This window comes from Kogia breviceps, chromosome 20 (assembly GCF_026419965.1).
Source record: "Kogia breviceps isolate mKogBre1 chromosome 20, mKogBre1 haplotype 1, whole genome shotgun sequence".
Taxonomy (NCBI): Eukaryota; Metazoa; Chordata; class Mammalia; order Artiodactyla; family Physeteridae; genus Kogia; species Kogia breviceps.
Genome location: NC_081329.1, coordinates 21767452 through 21786009, shown reverse-complemented (window position 1 = coordinate 21786009; position 18558 = coordinate 21767452). Strand labels below are relative to the sequence as shown.

Sequence of the window (18558 nt, the reverse complement as noted above, 5' to 3'; positions counted from 1 at the left end):
ACAGCATAACCTGAGTAAACATTTCAGAAGCCCTATTCTCGCAAACTCACCTCTCTACTCCCAGCTCTAAGAGTGTTCTTGCACATTAATCCCAAACACATTTGCTTCTATGTCAAGGACCTCCCTCCCTAAACGCTATTTGTAGTTTCCATTTCTCCTCAAGGTTTACTTTCTGTTCTCAGTCCATCCTCCGTAGGAACTCCAGAAATGCCATTCTTCCTCTCATTCTCATTCTGAGCTTTCCAGGTTTAGCTGAGATGCAGCCTCCTTTCAACATTTACAGACTAACCTCCTCAGAGACTGCAAACAGACTGCAAATCTGTTGCAATCATGCAGGTACCCCTTCTGTTGAGTACTGTTTCACCATCTTTTCATGTCCTGTCCTTCAGTTGGTTTGCTGCTATGTACAAGTCACTTGAGAACAGGAGCTCTTCCAACCTTGTTTCCCACCATATGACTTATTTCTGTTGCTAGGAGTATTTATAGCTTTCCAAACTGACCACGGTCTTTCACACATTTGTCCTCTGCCACCCTCCAAAAAAAAAGTATCTTTCCTCTTCTACAGGCAGCTTCAAGGTTTTGCCAGGGGAGAAGGTTCAAAATTCAGTTCGAATACCACCTTTCTAAAGCTTTTGGTAGCTGTTGCCTAGGAAGGATTAGGCAACGAACACGGCTCCCATACTGTACTATTGGATAAGCACTTGTAGAATTTCATCATCACAACTTAAAAGATAGGCCTTGCCGCGCCCTTTTAACAAATGAGGAATCTGAGGCTGGGGGCGATCCGGTGATTGTCCAAGGACACGGCTAGGAGGCTGGCAATGCCAAGAGGGAGCCCTTGCCTTCTGATACAGGATGTTGCTTGCCACTTGGGTTCAGGCAACATCCTGATAGAGGAAGTATGCTTGGTTAGCACCTGCACTCCAGGGGATCTGGCAGTTAGCAGTTGCTCGATAAATGTTCGTTGAATGAATAAATCATCAGAATTCAGTAAACACTGCATAAACGCGGTGAAGAATCCTGTGTTGGAGTTGGAAGGGACACATTGATACCACAGAGCAATCGGCTCGTCTTTCTGATGCTGAAAGGGAGGATTCGAGATGTCAGTGCTGCACAGCTAGCTAATGACAGAGCTAAGACCGGAAAGAATTTATTTATTTATTTATTTATTTATTTATTTATTTATTTATTTATTTATTTATTTATTTAATAGATACGGAATGCCTGCTATAGGAGAGTGCTAGACTCTCGGGTCTATGTGGTCGAAGAGAGACACAAACTTACCAATTACCTCCTCAGAGCGCTAAAAAAAAAAAAAAAAAAAAATGAGAGAGAAAAGAGAAAGCACTGCAGGAGAGTAAGGTGGGTACAGAATTCCCAGAGAAAAGGATGTGAAGGAAGAACCTGGAGCGCTTGGTCCGGACCCGAAGTGGAAAAGGATGATACAAAGTGGAAGAGCGAGAAAGCAGCGCGACCCTCGGGCCCTCGGCCCGTTTCTCCGCCGAGCCACACGGGGGCGCTGCACCCCTCCCCGCGTCCCAGGCCCCGGCGGCGCCGCCCGCTCGCCTTTTCCCGGCGGAAATGCCCGGGCGATGACGGACACCCGGAGGGAGGGGAGAGAAAGAGCTAGAGACAAGGGGCAAGGGAACCGGGAGCGGCCGGCGGGCGGGAGGCGGTGGCGGCAGGTGCCCATCGTCCTGCGGGAGCTGCGCGGAAGCTCCGCACCTCCCCGCGCCCTTCACCGACTCCTGGGGCGCGCGGCCCGACGGTCCAGGGCGGGCAGGGGTCTCCCGTAGGCCGTGCGCTCGGAGCCGCCCGCGGGGCTCGGGCGGGACGCGGGGTCGCGCTCTCCGGCTCCTTCCTCTCCCGCTGGGAGCTGGCGGCGGCGGCGCCGGGCGAGGGGAGCGGCGCCCGGGGCTGGGGCGCGCGGGGGCGGGGAGGGGGGCGGGAGGCAGCGGGGGAGGGGCTCGGGCCACCATGGACGACAAGGCGTTCACCAAGGAGCTGGACCAGTGGGTCGAGCAGCTGAACGAGTGTAAACAACTGAACGAGAACCAGGTGCGGACGCTGTGCGAAAAGGTAAGAGAGAAAAGGGGCGAGATGCAGCCGGGGACCCCGTTCCTCCTTCTCCTCCCGCTCCTCTCTCTGCCCTGCCCCCCCTTGCCCTCCCCTCCCGGGATGCCCGCCCTGTGCCCGGCGCGCCGGTCCGGGGACCCGCAGGGCAGCGTCTCCGGCTTGGACATCCTTCCCCGGGTGGGGTCGGGCCCTTCCAGGACCCCCGGGGACCCAGCCCACGGTCCGGACCGGACGCTCCCCGTCCTGGCCTGTGGGGTCCGGGGTAGGTGGGCGGGGGCATTGTGGCACCCGGAATCCACGCCCTGAGTGTGATTGGGGTCGCCGACGCTCTTGTGGGGGGATTGCTGACACCCCAGCATTTCCCGTGCGGACTAGCAATCCTGGCGCTTTAGCTGGCCGGCAGATGAATCTTGTGCGGCCTCGAAATTGAAAATGCACCGAAAACGAACCTGGGTGTTGTGAGTATCAGCGCGCTCGGTATACACGCAGGCTTTTTCTCAGGTGACTCGGGCCCATCAAAAATCATTAAATTGGTATGTGTCAAGCATTTGTTTGTAGAGAGGTGGGTGTGATGACAGACTGTGACTTTTAAAATAGAAGTTGACTAGTTGAGACAGATGGTGACTGGTCTTCACGTTGAGAGGCTCTTTGGAAGCAAAAAATTGTTGATTTTCAGAAACAAGACGGCAAGTCTTAAGTTTGGCAGCAGGGCTTGCCTGAAATGTTAAATGGGGTATGTGTTTTTCGTGCAGGCTAGCAACTTTTCAGAAAGTTATTTGTATTATATGTAAGGTCTTTTTCATTTCCAGAAAGTAATAAAATATGCAGGTGGTTTACTGTTTACAGTTGCTCTTGATAGTGTGATCTGAGACAACTTTCTGAATTCTGTGTGCCTTGTTTCCTTAACCGCTGTAATTATTTCGGACTTAACATCTTATTTTTCTCATTCATCTTTTATGTAGTTTGGACTAAATTTTTATGTAAAAAGGTCCCATGTGAAGGAGTAACGAAGTTATTTATTCTTTAATGTTTTGGGGTTTTTTTTTTTTTTAAGCCAAAATCCGTGAGACTTTCTTCTTGTGTTTGGAAGTCAGGATGCCTCAGAAAAGCACTAAAGAAAGAAAGATTTTGTCATCATTATTTATAGGGTACTCTTAAAATTAATCATCTTAGGAATGGAGGAGTAATAGCTAATAATAAGTAGTTAGAATAGTGTTTTTTAACTAAGTGTAATGTTGATTAGGGTCTTTATGTATTAAATAACTTTTTTGAAGTATAGTTAATTTACAGTGTGTTAGTTTCAAGCATACAGCAAAGTGATTCCGTTTTTTTTTGAATTTTTGAATTTTATTTTTTTATACAGCAGGTTCTTATTAGTCATCCATTTTATACATATTACTGTGTGCATATTAATCCGAATTGCCCAGTTCATCACACCACCCCTCCACACACCGCCCCAACTGCTTTGCGTCTGTGGTATCCATACGTTTGTTCTCTACGTCTGTGTCTCAGTTCCTGCCCTGCAAACCGGTTCATCTGTACCATTTTTCTAGGTTCCACATATATGCGTTAATATACGATATTTGTTTTTCTGACTTACTTCACTTTGTATGACAGTCTCTAGATGCATCCACGTCTCTACAAATGACCCAGTTTCGTTCCTTTTTATGGCTGAGTACTTATCCATTGTATATATGTACCACATCTTCTTTAGCCATTCGTCTGTCGATGGGCATTTAGGTTGCTTCCATGACCTGGCTATTGTAAATAGTGCTGCAGTGAACATTGGGGTGCATGTGTCTTTTTGAATTATGGTTTTCTCTGGGTATATGCCCAGTAGTGGGATTGCTGGGTCATATGGTAATTCTATTTTTAGTTTTTTAAGGAACCTCCATACTGTTCTCCATAGTGGCTGTATCCATTTACATTCCCACCAACAGTGCAAGAGGGTTCCCTTTTCTCCACACCCTCTCCAGCATTTGCTGTTTGTAGATTTTCTGATGATGCCCATTCTAGCTGGTGTGAGGTGATACCTCACTGTAGTTTGATTTGCATTTCTCTAATAATTAGTGATGTTGAGCAGCTTTTCATGTGCTTCTTGGCCATCTGTACGTCTTCTTTGGAGAAGTGTGTATTCAGGTCTTCTGCCCATTTGGGGATTGGGTTGTTTTTTTGTTTGTTTGTTTTTTGTAGTACGGGGGCCTCTCACTATTGTGGTCTCTCCCGCTGCGGAGCACAGGCTCCGGACATGCAGGCTCCGGACGCGCAGGCTCAGCGGCCATGGCTCACGGGCCCAGCTGCTCCGCGGCATGTGGGATCTTCCCGGACCGGGGCACGAACCTGCGTCCCCTGCATCGGCAGGCGGACTCCCAACCACTGCGCCACCAGGGAAGCCCCGGGTTGTTTGTTTTTTTTAATATTGAGCTGCATGAGCTGTTTATATATTTTGGAGATTAACCCTTTGTTAGTTGATTCGTTTGCAGATATTTTCTCCCATTCTGAGGATTGTCTTTTCGTCTTGTTTATGGTTTCCTTTGCTGTGCAAAAGCTCTTAAGTTTCATTAGGTCCCATTTGTTTATTTTTCTTTTTATTTCCATTACTCTAGGAGGTGGATCAAAAAAGATCTTGCTGTGATTTATGTCAAAGAGTGTTCTGCCTATGTTTTCCTCTAAGAGTTTTATAGTGTCCGGTCTTACATTTAGGTCTCTAATCCATTTTGAGTTTATTTTTGTGTATGGTGTTAAGGAATGTTCTAACTTCATTCTTTTACATGTAGCTGTCCAGTTTTCCCAGCACCACTTATTGAAGAGACTGTCTTTTCTCCACTGTATATTCTTGCGTCCTTTGTCATAGGTTAGTTGACCATAGGTGTGTGGGTTTATCTCTGGGCTTTCTATCTTGTTCCATTGATCTATGTTTCTGTCTTTGTGCCAGTAAGTACCATATTGTCTTGATTACTGTAGCTTTGTAGTATATATAGTCTGAAGTCAGGGAGTCTGATTCCTCCAGCTCCATTTTTTTCCCTCAAGACTGCTTTGGCTATTCGGGGTCTTTTGTGTCTCCATACAAATTTTTAAGATTTTTTTGTTCTAGTTCTGTAAAAAATGCCATTGGTAATTTGATAGGGATTGCATTGAATCTGTAGATTGCTTTGGGATAAATATCAACAGTATTGATTCTTCCAATCCAAGAACATGGTATATCTCTCCATCTGTTGGTATCATCTTTAGTTTCTTTCATCAGTGTCATAGTTTTCTGCATACAGGTGTTTTGTCTCCCTAGGTAGGTTTATTCCTAGGCATTTTATTCTTTTTGTTGCAATGGTAAATGGGAGTGTTTCCTTAATTTCTCTTCCATATTTTTCATCATTAGTGTATAGGAATGCAAGAGATTTCTGTGCATTAATTTTGTATCCTGCAACTTTACCAAATTCATTGATTAGCTCTAGTAGTTTTCTGGTGGCATCTTTAGGATTCTCTATGTATAGTATCATGTCATCTGCAAACCGTGACAGTTTTACTTCTTCTTTTCCAATTTGTATTCCTTTTATTTCTTTTTCTTCTCTGATTGCCGTGGCTAGGACTTCCAAAACTATGTTGAATAATAGTGATGAGAGTGGACATCCTTGTCTTTTTCCTGATCTTAGAGGAAGTGCTTTCAGTTTATCACCATTGAGAATGATGTTTGCTGTGGGTTTGTCCTATCTGGCCTTTATTATGTTGGGGTAGGTTCCCTCTATGCCCGCTTTCTGGAGAGTTTTTATCATAAATGGGTGTTGAATTTTGTCAAAAGCTTTTTCTGCGTCTATTGAGATGATCATATGGTTTTCATTCTTCAGTTTGTTAATATGGAGTATCACATTGATTGATTTGTGTATATTGAAGAACTCCTGCATCCCTGGGATAAATCCCACTTAATTATGGTGTATGATTCTTTTAATCTGATGTTGGATTCTGTTTGCTAGTATTTTGTTGAGGATTTTTGCATCTATATTCATGAGTGATATTGGTCTGTAATTTTCTTTTTTTGTAGTATCTTCGTCTGGTTTTGGTATCAGGGTGAGGGTGGCCTCATAGAATGAGTTTGGGGGTGTTCCTATGCAAATTTTTGGAAGAGTTGAGAAGGATGGGTGTTATGTCTTCTCTAAATGTTTAATAGAATTCACCTGTGAAGCCATCTAGTTCTGGACTTTTATTTGTTGGAAGATTTTTAATCACAGTGTCAATTTCATTACTTGTGATTGGTCTGTTCATATTTTCTGTTTCTTCTTGGTTCAGTCTTGGAAGGTTATACCTTTCTAAGAATTTGTCCATTTCTTCCAGGTTGTTCATTTTATTGGCATAGAGTTGTTTGTAGTAGTCTCTTAGGATGCTTTGTATTTCTGTGGTGTCTGTTGTAACTTCCCCTTTTTCATTTCTAATTTTATTGATTTGAGTCCTCTCCCTCTTTTTTTTTTTCTTGATGAGTCTGGCTAATGGTTTATCTTCTCAAAGAACCAGCTTTTAGTTTTATTGATCTTTGCTATTGTTTTCTTTGTTTCTATTTCATTTATTTCTACTCTGATCTTTATGATTTCTTTCCTTCTGCTAACTTTGGGTTTTGTTTGTTCTTGTTTCTCTATCTAGTTCCTTTAGGTGTAAGGTAAGATTGCTTATTTGAGATTTCTTGTTTCTTGAGGTAGGCTTGTAATAGCTGTAAACTTCCTTCTTAGAACTGCTTTTGCTGCATCCCACAGGTTTTGGATCATCGTGTTTTCATTGTCATTTGTCTCTAGGTATTCTTTTTCCGAGGTCCTGGATCCTCTTCACTGTCATTATTCTGAATTCTTTTCCTGGAAGGTTACCTATCTCTCTTCATTCAGTTGTTTTTCTGGGTTTTTATCTTGTTCTTTCATCTGGTACATAGCCCTCTGCCTTTTCATCTTGTCTGTCTTTCTGTGAATGTGGTTTTTGTTCCAAAGGCTGCAGGATTGTAGTTCTTCTTGCTTCTGCTGTCTGCCCTCTGGTGGATGAGGCTATCTAAGAGGCTTGTGCAAATTTCCTGATGGGAGGGACTGGTGGTGGGTAGAGCTGAGTTTTGCTGTGGTGGGCAGAGCTCAGTAAAACTTTAATCCTCTTGACTGCTGATGGGTGGGGCCGGGTTCCCTCCTTGTTGGTTGTTTGGCCTGAGGCAGCCCAACACTGGAGCCAACCTGGGCTCTTTGGTGGGGCTAATGGTGGACTCTGGGAGGGCTCACGCCAAGGAGTACTTCCCAGAAGTTCTGCTGCCAGTGTCCTTGTCCTCATGCTGAGCCACAGCCACCCCCCACCTCTGCAGGAGACCCTCCAACACTAGCAGGTAGGTCTGGTTCAGTCTCCCCTGGGGTCACTGCTCCTTCCCCTGGGTCCCATGCGCACACTATTTTGTGTGTGCCCTCCAAGAGTGGAGTCTCTGTTTCCCCCAGTCCTGTGAAAGTCCTGCAATCAAATCCCGCTAGCCTTCAAAGTCTGATTCTCTAGGAATTTCTCCTCCTGTTGCTGGACCCCCAGGTTTGGAAGCCTGATGTGGGGCTCGGAACCTTCACTCCAGTGGGTGGACTTCTGTGGTACAAGTGTTCTACAGTCTGTGAGTCACCCACCCAGCAGCCATGGGACTTGATTCTACTGCGATTATGCCCTTCCTACCGTCTCATTGTGGCTTCTCCCTTGTCTTTGGATGTGGGGTATCTTTTTTCGTGAGTTCCAGTGCCTTCCTGTCGATGATTGTCCAGCAGCTAGTTGTGATTCTGGTGTTCTCGCAAGAGGGAGTGAGAGTACGTCCTTCTACTCCGCCATCTTGGTTCAGGGCAGGTGATTCAGTTTTACATATATATATATTCTTTTTCAGATTCTCTCTTGTATTAAAGGTTATTACAAGATATTGAGTATAGTTCCCTGTGCTGTACAGTAGGTCCTTGTTGTTCATCTATTTTATATATAGTAGTGTGTATATGTTAATCCCAGACTCCTAATTTATCCCCCCCAGCCGCTTTGGTAACCATAAGTTTGTTTTCTCTGTCTGTGAGTCTATTAAATAACTATATGTTGACTCAAGAGGATTTAGTTCTGTAAATAGAACTGCCAAGCAAATGGTATTTTTGTGTTTCTGAAACAAATTGTTTACTTACCGCTTCAGGTTCGACATTCAGTTTTCTTGTGTGATAAACTATAATGTCATGTCTTAGAATATATGTTTTTTTTGTTTTTTTTTTTTTTTTTTTTTTTGCGGTATGCGGGCCTCTCACTGTTGTGGCCTCTCCCGTTGCGGAGCACAGGCTCCGGACGCACAGGCCCAGCGGCCATGGCTCACGGGCCTAGTTGCTCCGCGGCATGTGGGATCTTCCCGGACCAGGGCACGAACCCGTGTCCCCCGCATCGGCAGGCGGACTCTCAACCACTGCGCCACCAGGGAAGCCCAGAATATATGTTTTAAATCGATCTCTCAGGCTCTAGTGTCAGGTGAAATATCCAGTTCTGAAATTAGCTGAGTCAGTTAACCTCACTGTGAACAGTAGATGTAGATTCTTTTTTTTTATAAGAAGGATATGTTTTTGTTTTTGTTTTTGTTTTTTTTATTATTTATTTTTGGCCGTGTTGGGTCCTTGTTTCTATGCAAGGGCTTTCTCCAGTTGCGGCAAGCGGGGGCCACTCTTCATCACGGTGCATGGGCCTCTCACTGTCATGGCCTCTCCCTTTGGAGAGCACAGGCTCCAGACACGCAGGCTCAGTAGTTGTGGCGCACAGGCTTAGTTGCTCTGCAGCATGTGGGATCTTCCCAGACCAGGGCTCGAACCCATGTCCCCTGCATTGCCAGGCAGATTCTTAACCACTGCGCCACCAGGGACGCCCCAGTAGATGTAGATTTGAAGTTATGGGCAAAGTTGGTAGTTGAATTGGTTTTACCTTTGACTCTCTAATAATTTTAAGATGTCTTCCTGGAGAAGAATGTTGTACCCCTGCTCAGTCACACTTGAGCCTTAATCACTTGAGCAAACTTTCTGAATTTGCCCAGAGAGAGTATTTTAACTTCAGCTCCTAAATAAATTGGACTACCCATCTCCAGGACCTCTGAGGTATATTTAAGCTGGTATCTTACCCACTTCTTTCTTTGTATACTTGTACTTTTCCACTAAGCATGATTTTTTTAAGTGAAAATCCCGGCATTCATCTTTGTCCTCCACCCCTTTGATGGGGTTGCCGATGGGCTGGAGAAGAGTGACGGTAGTCCTTCCTCGCTACCCCCTGAGCAGTGCTTAGTGTGGCAGCCCCCTTCTAGCAGCTGTGGTGAACCTCTGTGGTGTATATTTTCTGTCTTCTAACCTTAGTCTAAAGTTCCATTTTATTTCCCTACGTCTACCCGCTGTTTTCCTGCCAAGTGCAGTGTTTGTTGATAGCAAACTCTAGTAGGCAGCCTGAGCTCACACCCTGGCTCCACAGCTTGATGGCTGCCAGTCTCTGCACCTCTGACTCCTTATCTAAGACAGGGATAATAGTACTTGCTGATCTCCTGGGGCTGTTGTATTAAGATACTACTGGTGTAAAGTCCTGACCAGAAATTAGCAATGAGTATTAAATGAAAAGCTAAAAATAGAAGTAGCTATTTTATCTCATTTTAAATGTCATCCTATTTTCCTTTTGAAAAAGATGCAAAATAAGTAGATGTGTTGATATGACTTCTCTGTGGAGAATGTACTTCAAAAGAGGTTTTCTATATAGTGGTTCTAGAACTCTGAAAAATGCAGTTTCATTATATTTTTTTAAAAATTTTAGGGCTTCCCTGGTGGCGCAGTGGTTGAGAATCCGCCTGCCGATGCAGGGGACACGGGTTCGTGCCCCGGTCCGGGAAGATCCCACATGCCGCGGAGCGGCTGGGCCCGTGAGCCATGGCCGCTGAGCCTGCGCGTCCGGAGCCTGCGCTCCGCAATGGGAGAGGCCACAACAATGAGAGGCCCGCGTACCGCAAAAAAAAAAAAAAAAAAAAAAAAAAAAAAAAAAAAAAAAAAAAAAAAAAAAATTATTATTTATTTATTTTTTGGCTGCGTTGGGTCCTCGTTGCTGCGCGCGAGCTTTCTCTAGTTGTGGTGAGCGGGGGCTACTCTTTGTCGCAGTGCATGGGCTTCTCATCACGGTGGCTTCTCTTGTTGCGGAGCACGAGCCCTAGAGCACGTGGGCTTCAGTAGCTGTGGCACGTGGCCTCAGTAGTTGTGGCTCGAGGGCTGTAGAGCGCAGGCTCTGTAGTTGTGGCACACGGGTTTAGTTGCTCTGCAACATGTGGAATCTTCCCGGACCAGGGCTCAAACCCATGTCCCCTGCATTGGGGGCAGGCATATAGAAAGAATACAAGAGAAAATAGAAAGTCAAACCTAATTGTAAATATCATCTTTTTGTTTAATTCTTTGTGACTAGATTTTAGGGTTTTTTTTTTTAAGTAACATGATTATTTTGGAGTCTGTTAGAAATACTATTCTAACAGAAAGTTACATCATTGTGAGGGTGATTTCTCCCTCAAAATTAAATTCCTTTTCTAACTCAGATTGCCTAAAACATGAAGGAGTCAGCTGAAATTAAGACCAAAGTGGTACTGGAAAAAGCCCTGTTTGGAGGTAGTGGCAAAAATAAAACCCATCCTAATGTCAATTGGAGAACAGCTACAAAAAATACGGGTATGAATGATATGGTATGTCTGGCCTTCAAGGTTAATTTCTGTCTAGAGAAAAACTGTTTGCATAAAATAGTTAAGGCATGTCTTCCAAGAAGACGACTATCTCTTAACATGAACTTAAATTAGCAGTCCAGCTTTGGAGCTGAGTGCACGTTTGACTTGTCTTACGTGTGCAGAGAGATTGCTTCTGCCATTTGTTTTTGCAACAGCAGTACGCACAGTGATTTAGAAAGATAGTGTGCCTGGAGAGCCAGTCTGGCGCTGTCAAGGACATTCTGTGACTAGAACTATTTTTAACATTTGTTTGGTAGAGTCTCAGGAAGAGAAATTTTTTAGGCTCTTCAACCTTATAAACTTTATTTTATACTGAAGAACCTTGGTGATGATATTCTAAGTAGGGAGGGAAATTTAGCCTATTTGTGTGCTAGCAGATCTTTATGCTGATGATTATACAGTATCTACTTAGAAAAATTTTGAGGTTTGTGTAGATAAATATGTAAATTTTACATTGGACTAATGGATGTGTTCCTGGGTCCTGGCCTCAGCATTGAAAAAGCAGAAGTATCTTTAGGATATTACTTTTCTTCATTAATGTGAAATAGCATGCTTAAATTCTTGAATGCCTAAAACTATCTTAATGAAAATTATTGATAGATCCTGGTAAAAATGGGGACTTCCCTGGTGGTCCAGTGGATGGGACTCTGCACTCCCAATGCAGGGGGCCTGGGTTCGATCCCTGGTCAGGGAACTAGATGCCACATGCTGCAACTAAGAGTTCAAGTGCCGCAACTAAAACATCCTGCATGCCGCAACAAAGATCCCATGTGCTGTAACTAAGACTGGACACAGCCAAATAAGTAAATAGTAAAAAAAGAAAAAAAAAGATCCTAGTAAAAATCAGTTATTTTTCTGAGTCGAGAAAAATCTCTTGGTTACTTTTCTTTAATAGTTTGTACCTAAAAGTGGTGGTCTTAACAGCCAAAAAGCTAAACTATTACTTTCATTTTAACTTCTCTTGAACAAGGGTTAGTGCCAGCTCTAGTGGCCATTGATACAGTTCAAAATGCAGTAACACAGGGCTTCCCTGGTGTCGCAGTGGTTGAGAGTCCGCCTGCCGATGTGGGGGACACGGGTTCGTGCCCCGGGCCGGGAGGATCCCACGTGCCGCGGAGCGGCTGGGCCAGTGAGCCGTGGCCGCTGAGCCTGCGCGTCCGGAGCCTGTGCTCCGCAACGGGAGAGGCCACAGCAGTGAGAGGCCCGCGTAACGCGAAAAAAAAAAAAAAAAAAAAAAAGGCAGTAACATAGATAGAAAGTAGCTTGTTTCTTTCTCCTATAACAAAGAATGACATGATTACAGTGTAATATGAGGTTAAAACCCAATTTTACTGACTGAACAAATCATCATTTTCCATGCTTATCTAAGCCAACCTTTCATAGCAGACAGGTAAAGAAACTAAAGCAAACTAGACTAACATGAACTACTGTTAATGACTAGGAAACAGACCTTTTAAAATCAATTCATCATTTCTCGACTTTACATATGATGTGTAAAATCATGTTCATAGATAGAAGAAATGAAGATACATTATAAATGTTTCACATGGAGTAGTTTTATTTGCAACATATGCCTTTTATTCTACTTTGAAGATCTTGCAGAAATTTTTCCTTCAGTGTTTTTTTCAGGACAAATGCTCTGAAGGACTTGGTGAATGAAGTCCTCTTTGATGAAAGGAAACCCAAAATACCAGAAATTGAAGATAAAATTAATGCCAAAACAATCACTGCACTTTAGACTATGTAAACTATGTTTCTGAACTTAGATTTTCTAAGAAAAATGGCATTAAAATCACTGTCATCTTCAAAGAAGGCTAACTCAGAGCTGCAACAGCATTTCACATTTACTTTCGGGGTTTTTCCTCATATATATATCTATATTTATATATTTTTTTAATATTTATTTATTTATTTGGCTGCACCGGGTCTTAGTTGCAGCATACGGGATCTTTAGTTGCAGCATATGGGATCTTTAGTTGCGGCATGCTGGATCTAGTTCCCTGACCAGGGATCGAACTCGTGCCCCCTGCATTGGGAGCCCGGATTCTTAACCACTGGACCACCAGGGAAGTCCCTCCTGATATTCTTAAATTGAGATGTAATTCACATACTATAAAAGTCATCCTATAAAGTGTACAGTTCAGTGGTTTTAGTATATTCATAAAGTTTTGCAACCATCTCCACCATGTAATTCCAGAACATTTTCATCACCCCAGAAAAGAAACCCTCTGCCCGCTAGCAGTCACTCCTCATTCTCCCTTCCCCCCATCCCCTGGCAGCCACTGATTTACTTTCTGTCTCTATGGATTTGCCTGTTCTAGACATTGTATATGAATGGAATCATGTAATATGTAACATTTTATGTCCGGATGGAGATTCTTCCATGCTGACCATGTGTCAGTACTTCATTCCTTTTTGTGGCTGAATAAAAAATTCCCTTATATGAATATAGCACTGTGGTGGTTTTTATAATTAAGTTATTGCCATCTGGAATTTGTTTTGAAGTTTAAAAAGTTATTTTTTTCAGATTGAAAAAGTAATACATATTTGTTTTTTAAAAATTTGAACATCTCAGAAATGTAGGGGAAAAGCAAATGCTCTCCACTGTTGCACCCACCTTCCCTGTCCACTACCATCCTGCCTCAGAGGCAAACATTAGGTAGTTTCCCAGGCCTTGTTCTCTGTGTGCAAAAAACATGGGTTTTTGGGGGGTAGGGAGGATGTTTGTGTTGTATTGTTTTCATTAAAATGGGATCACAGTTATACTAAAATCTTTTTTTTTAACCAAACAATCTGTCTTGGCCTGTGTACATACATATAGTTTATTCTTTCTTAATTTCAACAGACTGTATGATTTATTCTTGTGTTTCCAGGCTTGACATTGCTTGGCATACAGACTCTTGACTGTGGTTGAACTGAAAGAAAAGGTTTGTTCCTTTGTATTGAAAAAAAAAAAAAAGGTCAATTCTCATTTATGGAAGAACCTTGTAACTGTAGGAGGACAGGCCACCCTACTTATATTAACCTAGCCCTGTAGGATTTGGAACTTCATTTAATCTCATCTGTTTCGGAGATCACTCTGTGCTGTGGCTTTCTTTAGATGAATTTGCCTAGAAGTAAGAGGTAGCCTCTAATGTTTTATAGCAGATTATTTATGTGTAAATAGAGGGGAAAGAAATGAACTTGTATACTGGCTCTGCCAAAACCAAATATGGTAGCCTTTTGGCATTATGGCTCTGACAGTGGGCACCAACACAGAAATAAAAATAGAATGTCACCTGTTGAGAAGCTGGGGAGACTTGACATTTACATATTCTGCATTCTTAAAATGTGGGTAGAGGAAAAGTAAAGTATTATATATGAATGTCATTCCCAAAGTTTTATTTTTCTCAATTCTCTTCCTAACATAGATTTGACTTTATAGCAACAAGAAAGAATATGTTTTAAATGGGTGACAAAGGAAGCAAGTTTTAATGGATAGGTATAGAGCAATGCGTTAAACTTGCTGGTATACTGTTAAGCTTTACGCCTGGATGTGTCTGTGCCGGGTGGCATTTACGGTCACCACAGTCCTTCACTTCACAGTTTAAACTTGGTCTTGTCAGAGTCTTTTTTTTTTTTTTTGCGGTACGCGGGCCTCTCACTGTTGTGGCCTCTCCCGTTGCGGAGCACAGGCTCCGGACGCGCAGGCCCAGCGGCCATGGCTCACGGGCCCAGCCGCTCCGCGACACGTGGGATCTTCCCGGACCAGGGCACGAACCAGTGTCCCCTGCATCGGCAGGCGGACTCTCAACCGCTGTGCCACCAGGGAAGCCCTTGTCAGAGTCTTAGAGATAATTAAACTTTGGGTGCTAAGTCACATTAAAAAGCACTTGTGAGAATTATATATAGAATTACACGATGTACAGAAGAGAGTTAGTGTAGCAGTCCTAAGACCACTGTATGTAGAAAGGCCTCATTTCAAGGTTGTCTTTGGTGTGGGGAAACTTGGATTTGGGGAGGCTTCCCACCATTCCCTGTTAAGCGTGTCTCACTGTGCCTAAACTGTTTATGCAAACAATGTGATTTATGCGGAACACGTGCTCTTCTTTTGAAGTCTGGAATTTTGGTACATGCTAGGCAGGGGTATCCATGTGACCAGCTCCCCGTTACACATCCTGGGCACAGAGCCTCTAATGAGCTTCCCCATGACTGACAGATTTCACACGTGTAGTTTCAACTTGTTGCTGCAGGTGTTAGGCGCACTCTCTGCAGCTCCACTGGGAGAGGACTCTTGAAGCTTGCGCTTGATTTACTCAGGGCTGTGCCCCATGCGCCTTTTTTTGTTGATTTTGCTTTCTGTCCTTTTGCTGTAATAAATCATAGCCATGAGTACAACTACGTGCTGAGTTGTGTGGACCTTCTTTTGTGAATCACCACCAAACCTGGGGCTGGTCTTGGGGACCCCTGCCACACAAGGGTTCTTGCACTGAGAATTCCAAGTATCAGATGAACTGTATACTTACTTCTGCCAGCCCAGCACCTTCTTTCCTTGAAGGCCAGCCAGAGTGATCTCACAGTCAGATCACTTTACAATAAAGGGTGTGAACTATAAATCAGGTGTTTAGAAACATCAGGAATCTGTACAGTAAAGATACAAATATTGGAGGGGGGCTGGCTGTGGCCTGACAAAGTACTTCACGGTTATGTAGATAAAAGCTTAGGAGGTATTATGGTAAAGCAGACACACACACACACACACACTCTCTCACACACACACACACACACACATACACACACACACTGTAAATCACATATCTTAACCCATCCTCATAGTTTTATAAAACCTGTGCTGGGTTAAGATAACCATATGTCCTTAAAAGAACAATTGTGGGACTTCCCTGGTGGCGCAGTGGTTAAGAATCCACCTGCCAATGTAGGGGACATGGGTTCGAGCCCTGGTCTGGGAAGATCCCACATGCCGCAGAGCGACTAAGCCCGTGCGCCACAACTACTGAACCTGTGCTCTAGAGCCCGTGAGCCACAACTACTGAGCCCATGTGCCACAACTACTGAAGCCCGCGCGCCTGGAGCCCGTGCTCCGCAAGAGAAGCCCGCGCACAGCAACGAAGAGTAGCCCCCGCTTGCAGCAACTAGAGAAAGCCCCCCTGCAGCAACGAAGACCCAACGCAGCCAAAAATAAATAAAATTTTTTTAAAAATTGAATTGGACAATATTTACATTTGGGGGCTTTTTATATCTATATTTAAAGTGAGACAGTAATGATAATGTTCATATATGAAGCAGGTTTCCTTTTTAGAGTTGGAACCATCAGCTGAGTATTTTTTTTTTAATTAATCACAAAAATAGACATCGGGTCCAATTGAACTCTCTAATGACTTATGCTCTTCAGTTTGATTTTTTCTGAACAAAATTGGGAAGCTATCCTACGAATAAACTTGGTAAAAATGCTGTTTCATTTGTGATCTCGGACATTTCTGGCCGTTTGCCAGACCTTTAAGGAGATGCTTGATAATCTCTAAAATTTCCTTCAGTTCTAATTGTAGCAGCTCTGCCCTCATTCTCGCCCCATCCCAGTGACTGATTGGGCAGCAGGGAGCATGTGTCTCAGCTGGCCAGTGAGAATTCTGGGAAAACCTTGTGAGATGGATAGACTAGACTGGCATGTGCCCTTTGGCCTTTTGCCCCTTCTTGCTGAGTAAGATACCAGATGCAGTGCCTACAGATGCATCATCATTTTATGACCATGAGATGGTGATTCTGTTTACTAAGGATGGCAGAGAAGGTGAAGGGAAAGAGTCTGCTGCCCCAGTGGCCCTTGAGAAGCTGCACCAACGCAGTGCTGCCTATGTCCAGGCTTCTTGTTACTTGAGAAAAATAAACCCACAGTTTAGGTCTTCTCTTCCCCCCTGAGAAAAAGATACTTCAGTAACATGAAGATAATGAAATAATGTATTTTGCCACACAGCTAAGAATCAACCCTTAGAGAATTTGAATTTGGAAAAGCATAGCTATTTCCACATTACACATGTGGAAGGTAAGACCTCACATTTTAGAAAGACACAGACTCACAGATACCTAGTCTCAGTGAAGAAACTGAAGGGTATATAGGTCTTAGGGTTATACGGTTAGATTTCACATGGGAGGAAAACTCATTTTTCTGGAAGACTCTGCACATATAATCTCATTCTAACTAATTATAGGCAAAGAGAAGAAAAATATGGACTACACTGTTCATCACTCTTAGGAAGTTTACCAGGCTAATAACTTAAGCAGAAATGTCATTTGCCGGAAGAATGTTTAGTAGCCTAGAATCAGAAGGCAAGCTGGAGAATCAAGCTTGGAAATTTTGCAGAAATTAAAGAGAGGTTGGAGCCACAGTCAAAATCATACCATAGAAACAATTTAGAATGCTGGAGAGAACGCCTGTGTGGGAGTAGAACTTGCCATTGTGACTCTACTGCTTAGAGTCACTTCAGATTAAAAGTCTGGGCTAGTTGCATCCAGTTGGCATAGATGAACCTGGAGGTAGAGTGACTTTCTTTGTGATTCTAACAGTGTTGGGACTTTCGTTGGGATTTGGTTTTATGTATTCTAACATCAGTGTTTTGGATTGGTGTAATAGGACGAAATAGTCACTGAAAGCAAGTTGAGGTGAATGATACGTGTCTTTGTAGTAATGTGAACCGACTTACCCTTATCTTTCATCTTACATGTAGGTCAACAGAACAGATGCATTAATATAATGATGTCCAAGCTTTTTAGTCTCGTGACCCTTTTTACTCTTAAAACTTAAGGAGATCAGTATAGTAAGTGAATAAAAGTTTTTCAACAAAACTTCATAGTGTCACTATTGCAAGTTTGGGAACTAATAAAGCCATCAATGTAGAAAATCTCCCTACCTAGACTTAAAAATTCTTGATTTAAAATACAGAAAATATAACTTTACATTTTAAGTCAACTGTTATAAAAATAGTTTAAAACCTTCTTCCATTTAACAGTTTAAACAATGAAGGCTAATTCAGAGCTTTATATTCTCAAATGCTTTCATACAAATAGTTTTCTTGGGCCTCTCAAAAATGTGACCTCTTAATTAGGATTGACTGAATCAATTATTTTTGAGGCATATTGTAACTTATTCTACAAATATCTTTATACTGCAGATGTCAGCATTATTCTGTTATCCTGTGTGCTGTAAATACTTCCCCAGGCTTTTTCTTTTATCTCTTTCTGTATAAATAAGAACATAAGTTTTTATTTTGTTTGGTTTGAGCTCATCAAAGCCAGCGCGTTTGAGGTGGAGAGTTTACCTGTTCCTCTTTTTATCTCTGGTGCCTGGCCTATAACAGACGCTTGACAGATGTGACAGGGATACGTGAACCTTACTCTTGAGGAATATTTTGATATGTCACATGATTGCGGTGTATCGTGTACATCAGAGCGAATGGTTTATCAGCCTCCTAACTTGTCCTGTGGGAACTATATGTTAAGTAATCTTTCCTCTGTTTTTGGTAATACTTCCTTTAGTAGGTTCTTTCAGTAGGGTTAGCTTGTTAAAAATTCTTAATGTTACATGACTTGAGGATTCCGTTTTAAATATTTCTGGAAAATTGGTTATTTGCTCCCATTTGACTTGAAAAACAAATTACTTGATGCTTGCTAAGCAGACGCCACAATGATTTTGCTCACTTTTAAGCTTGTTGCCATGACTTTTTCCAGTTGTCAGCTCCATTGCAGGAGGTTATGTT

General features: G+C 43.0%; 1 protein-coding gene across 1 annotated transcript in view; it reads left to right on the top strand.

Annotated features, from left to right (window-relative positions):
• The first annotated feature begins 1944 nt into the window (after positions 1-1944).
• PPP2CB (protein phosphatase 2 catalytic subunit beta) overlaps positions 1945-18558 on the top strand; it is a 30766-nt gene continuing 14152 nt past the window's right edge. Inside the window, exon 1 of the mRNA XM_059049293.2 lies at positions 1945-2079. Coding sequence (XP_058905276.1) covers positions 1978-2079 — 102 coding nt within the window. The 5' untranslated portion in view covers positions 1945-1977. The remainder of the gene's footprint in view (positions 2080-18558) is intronic.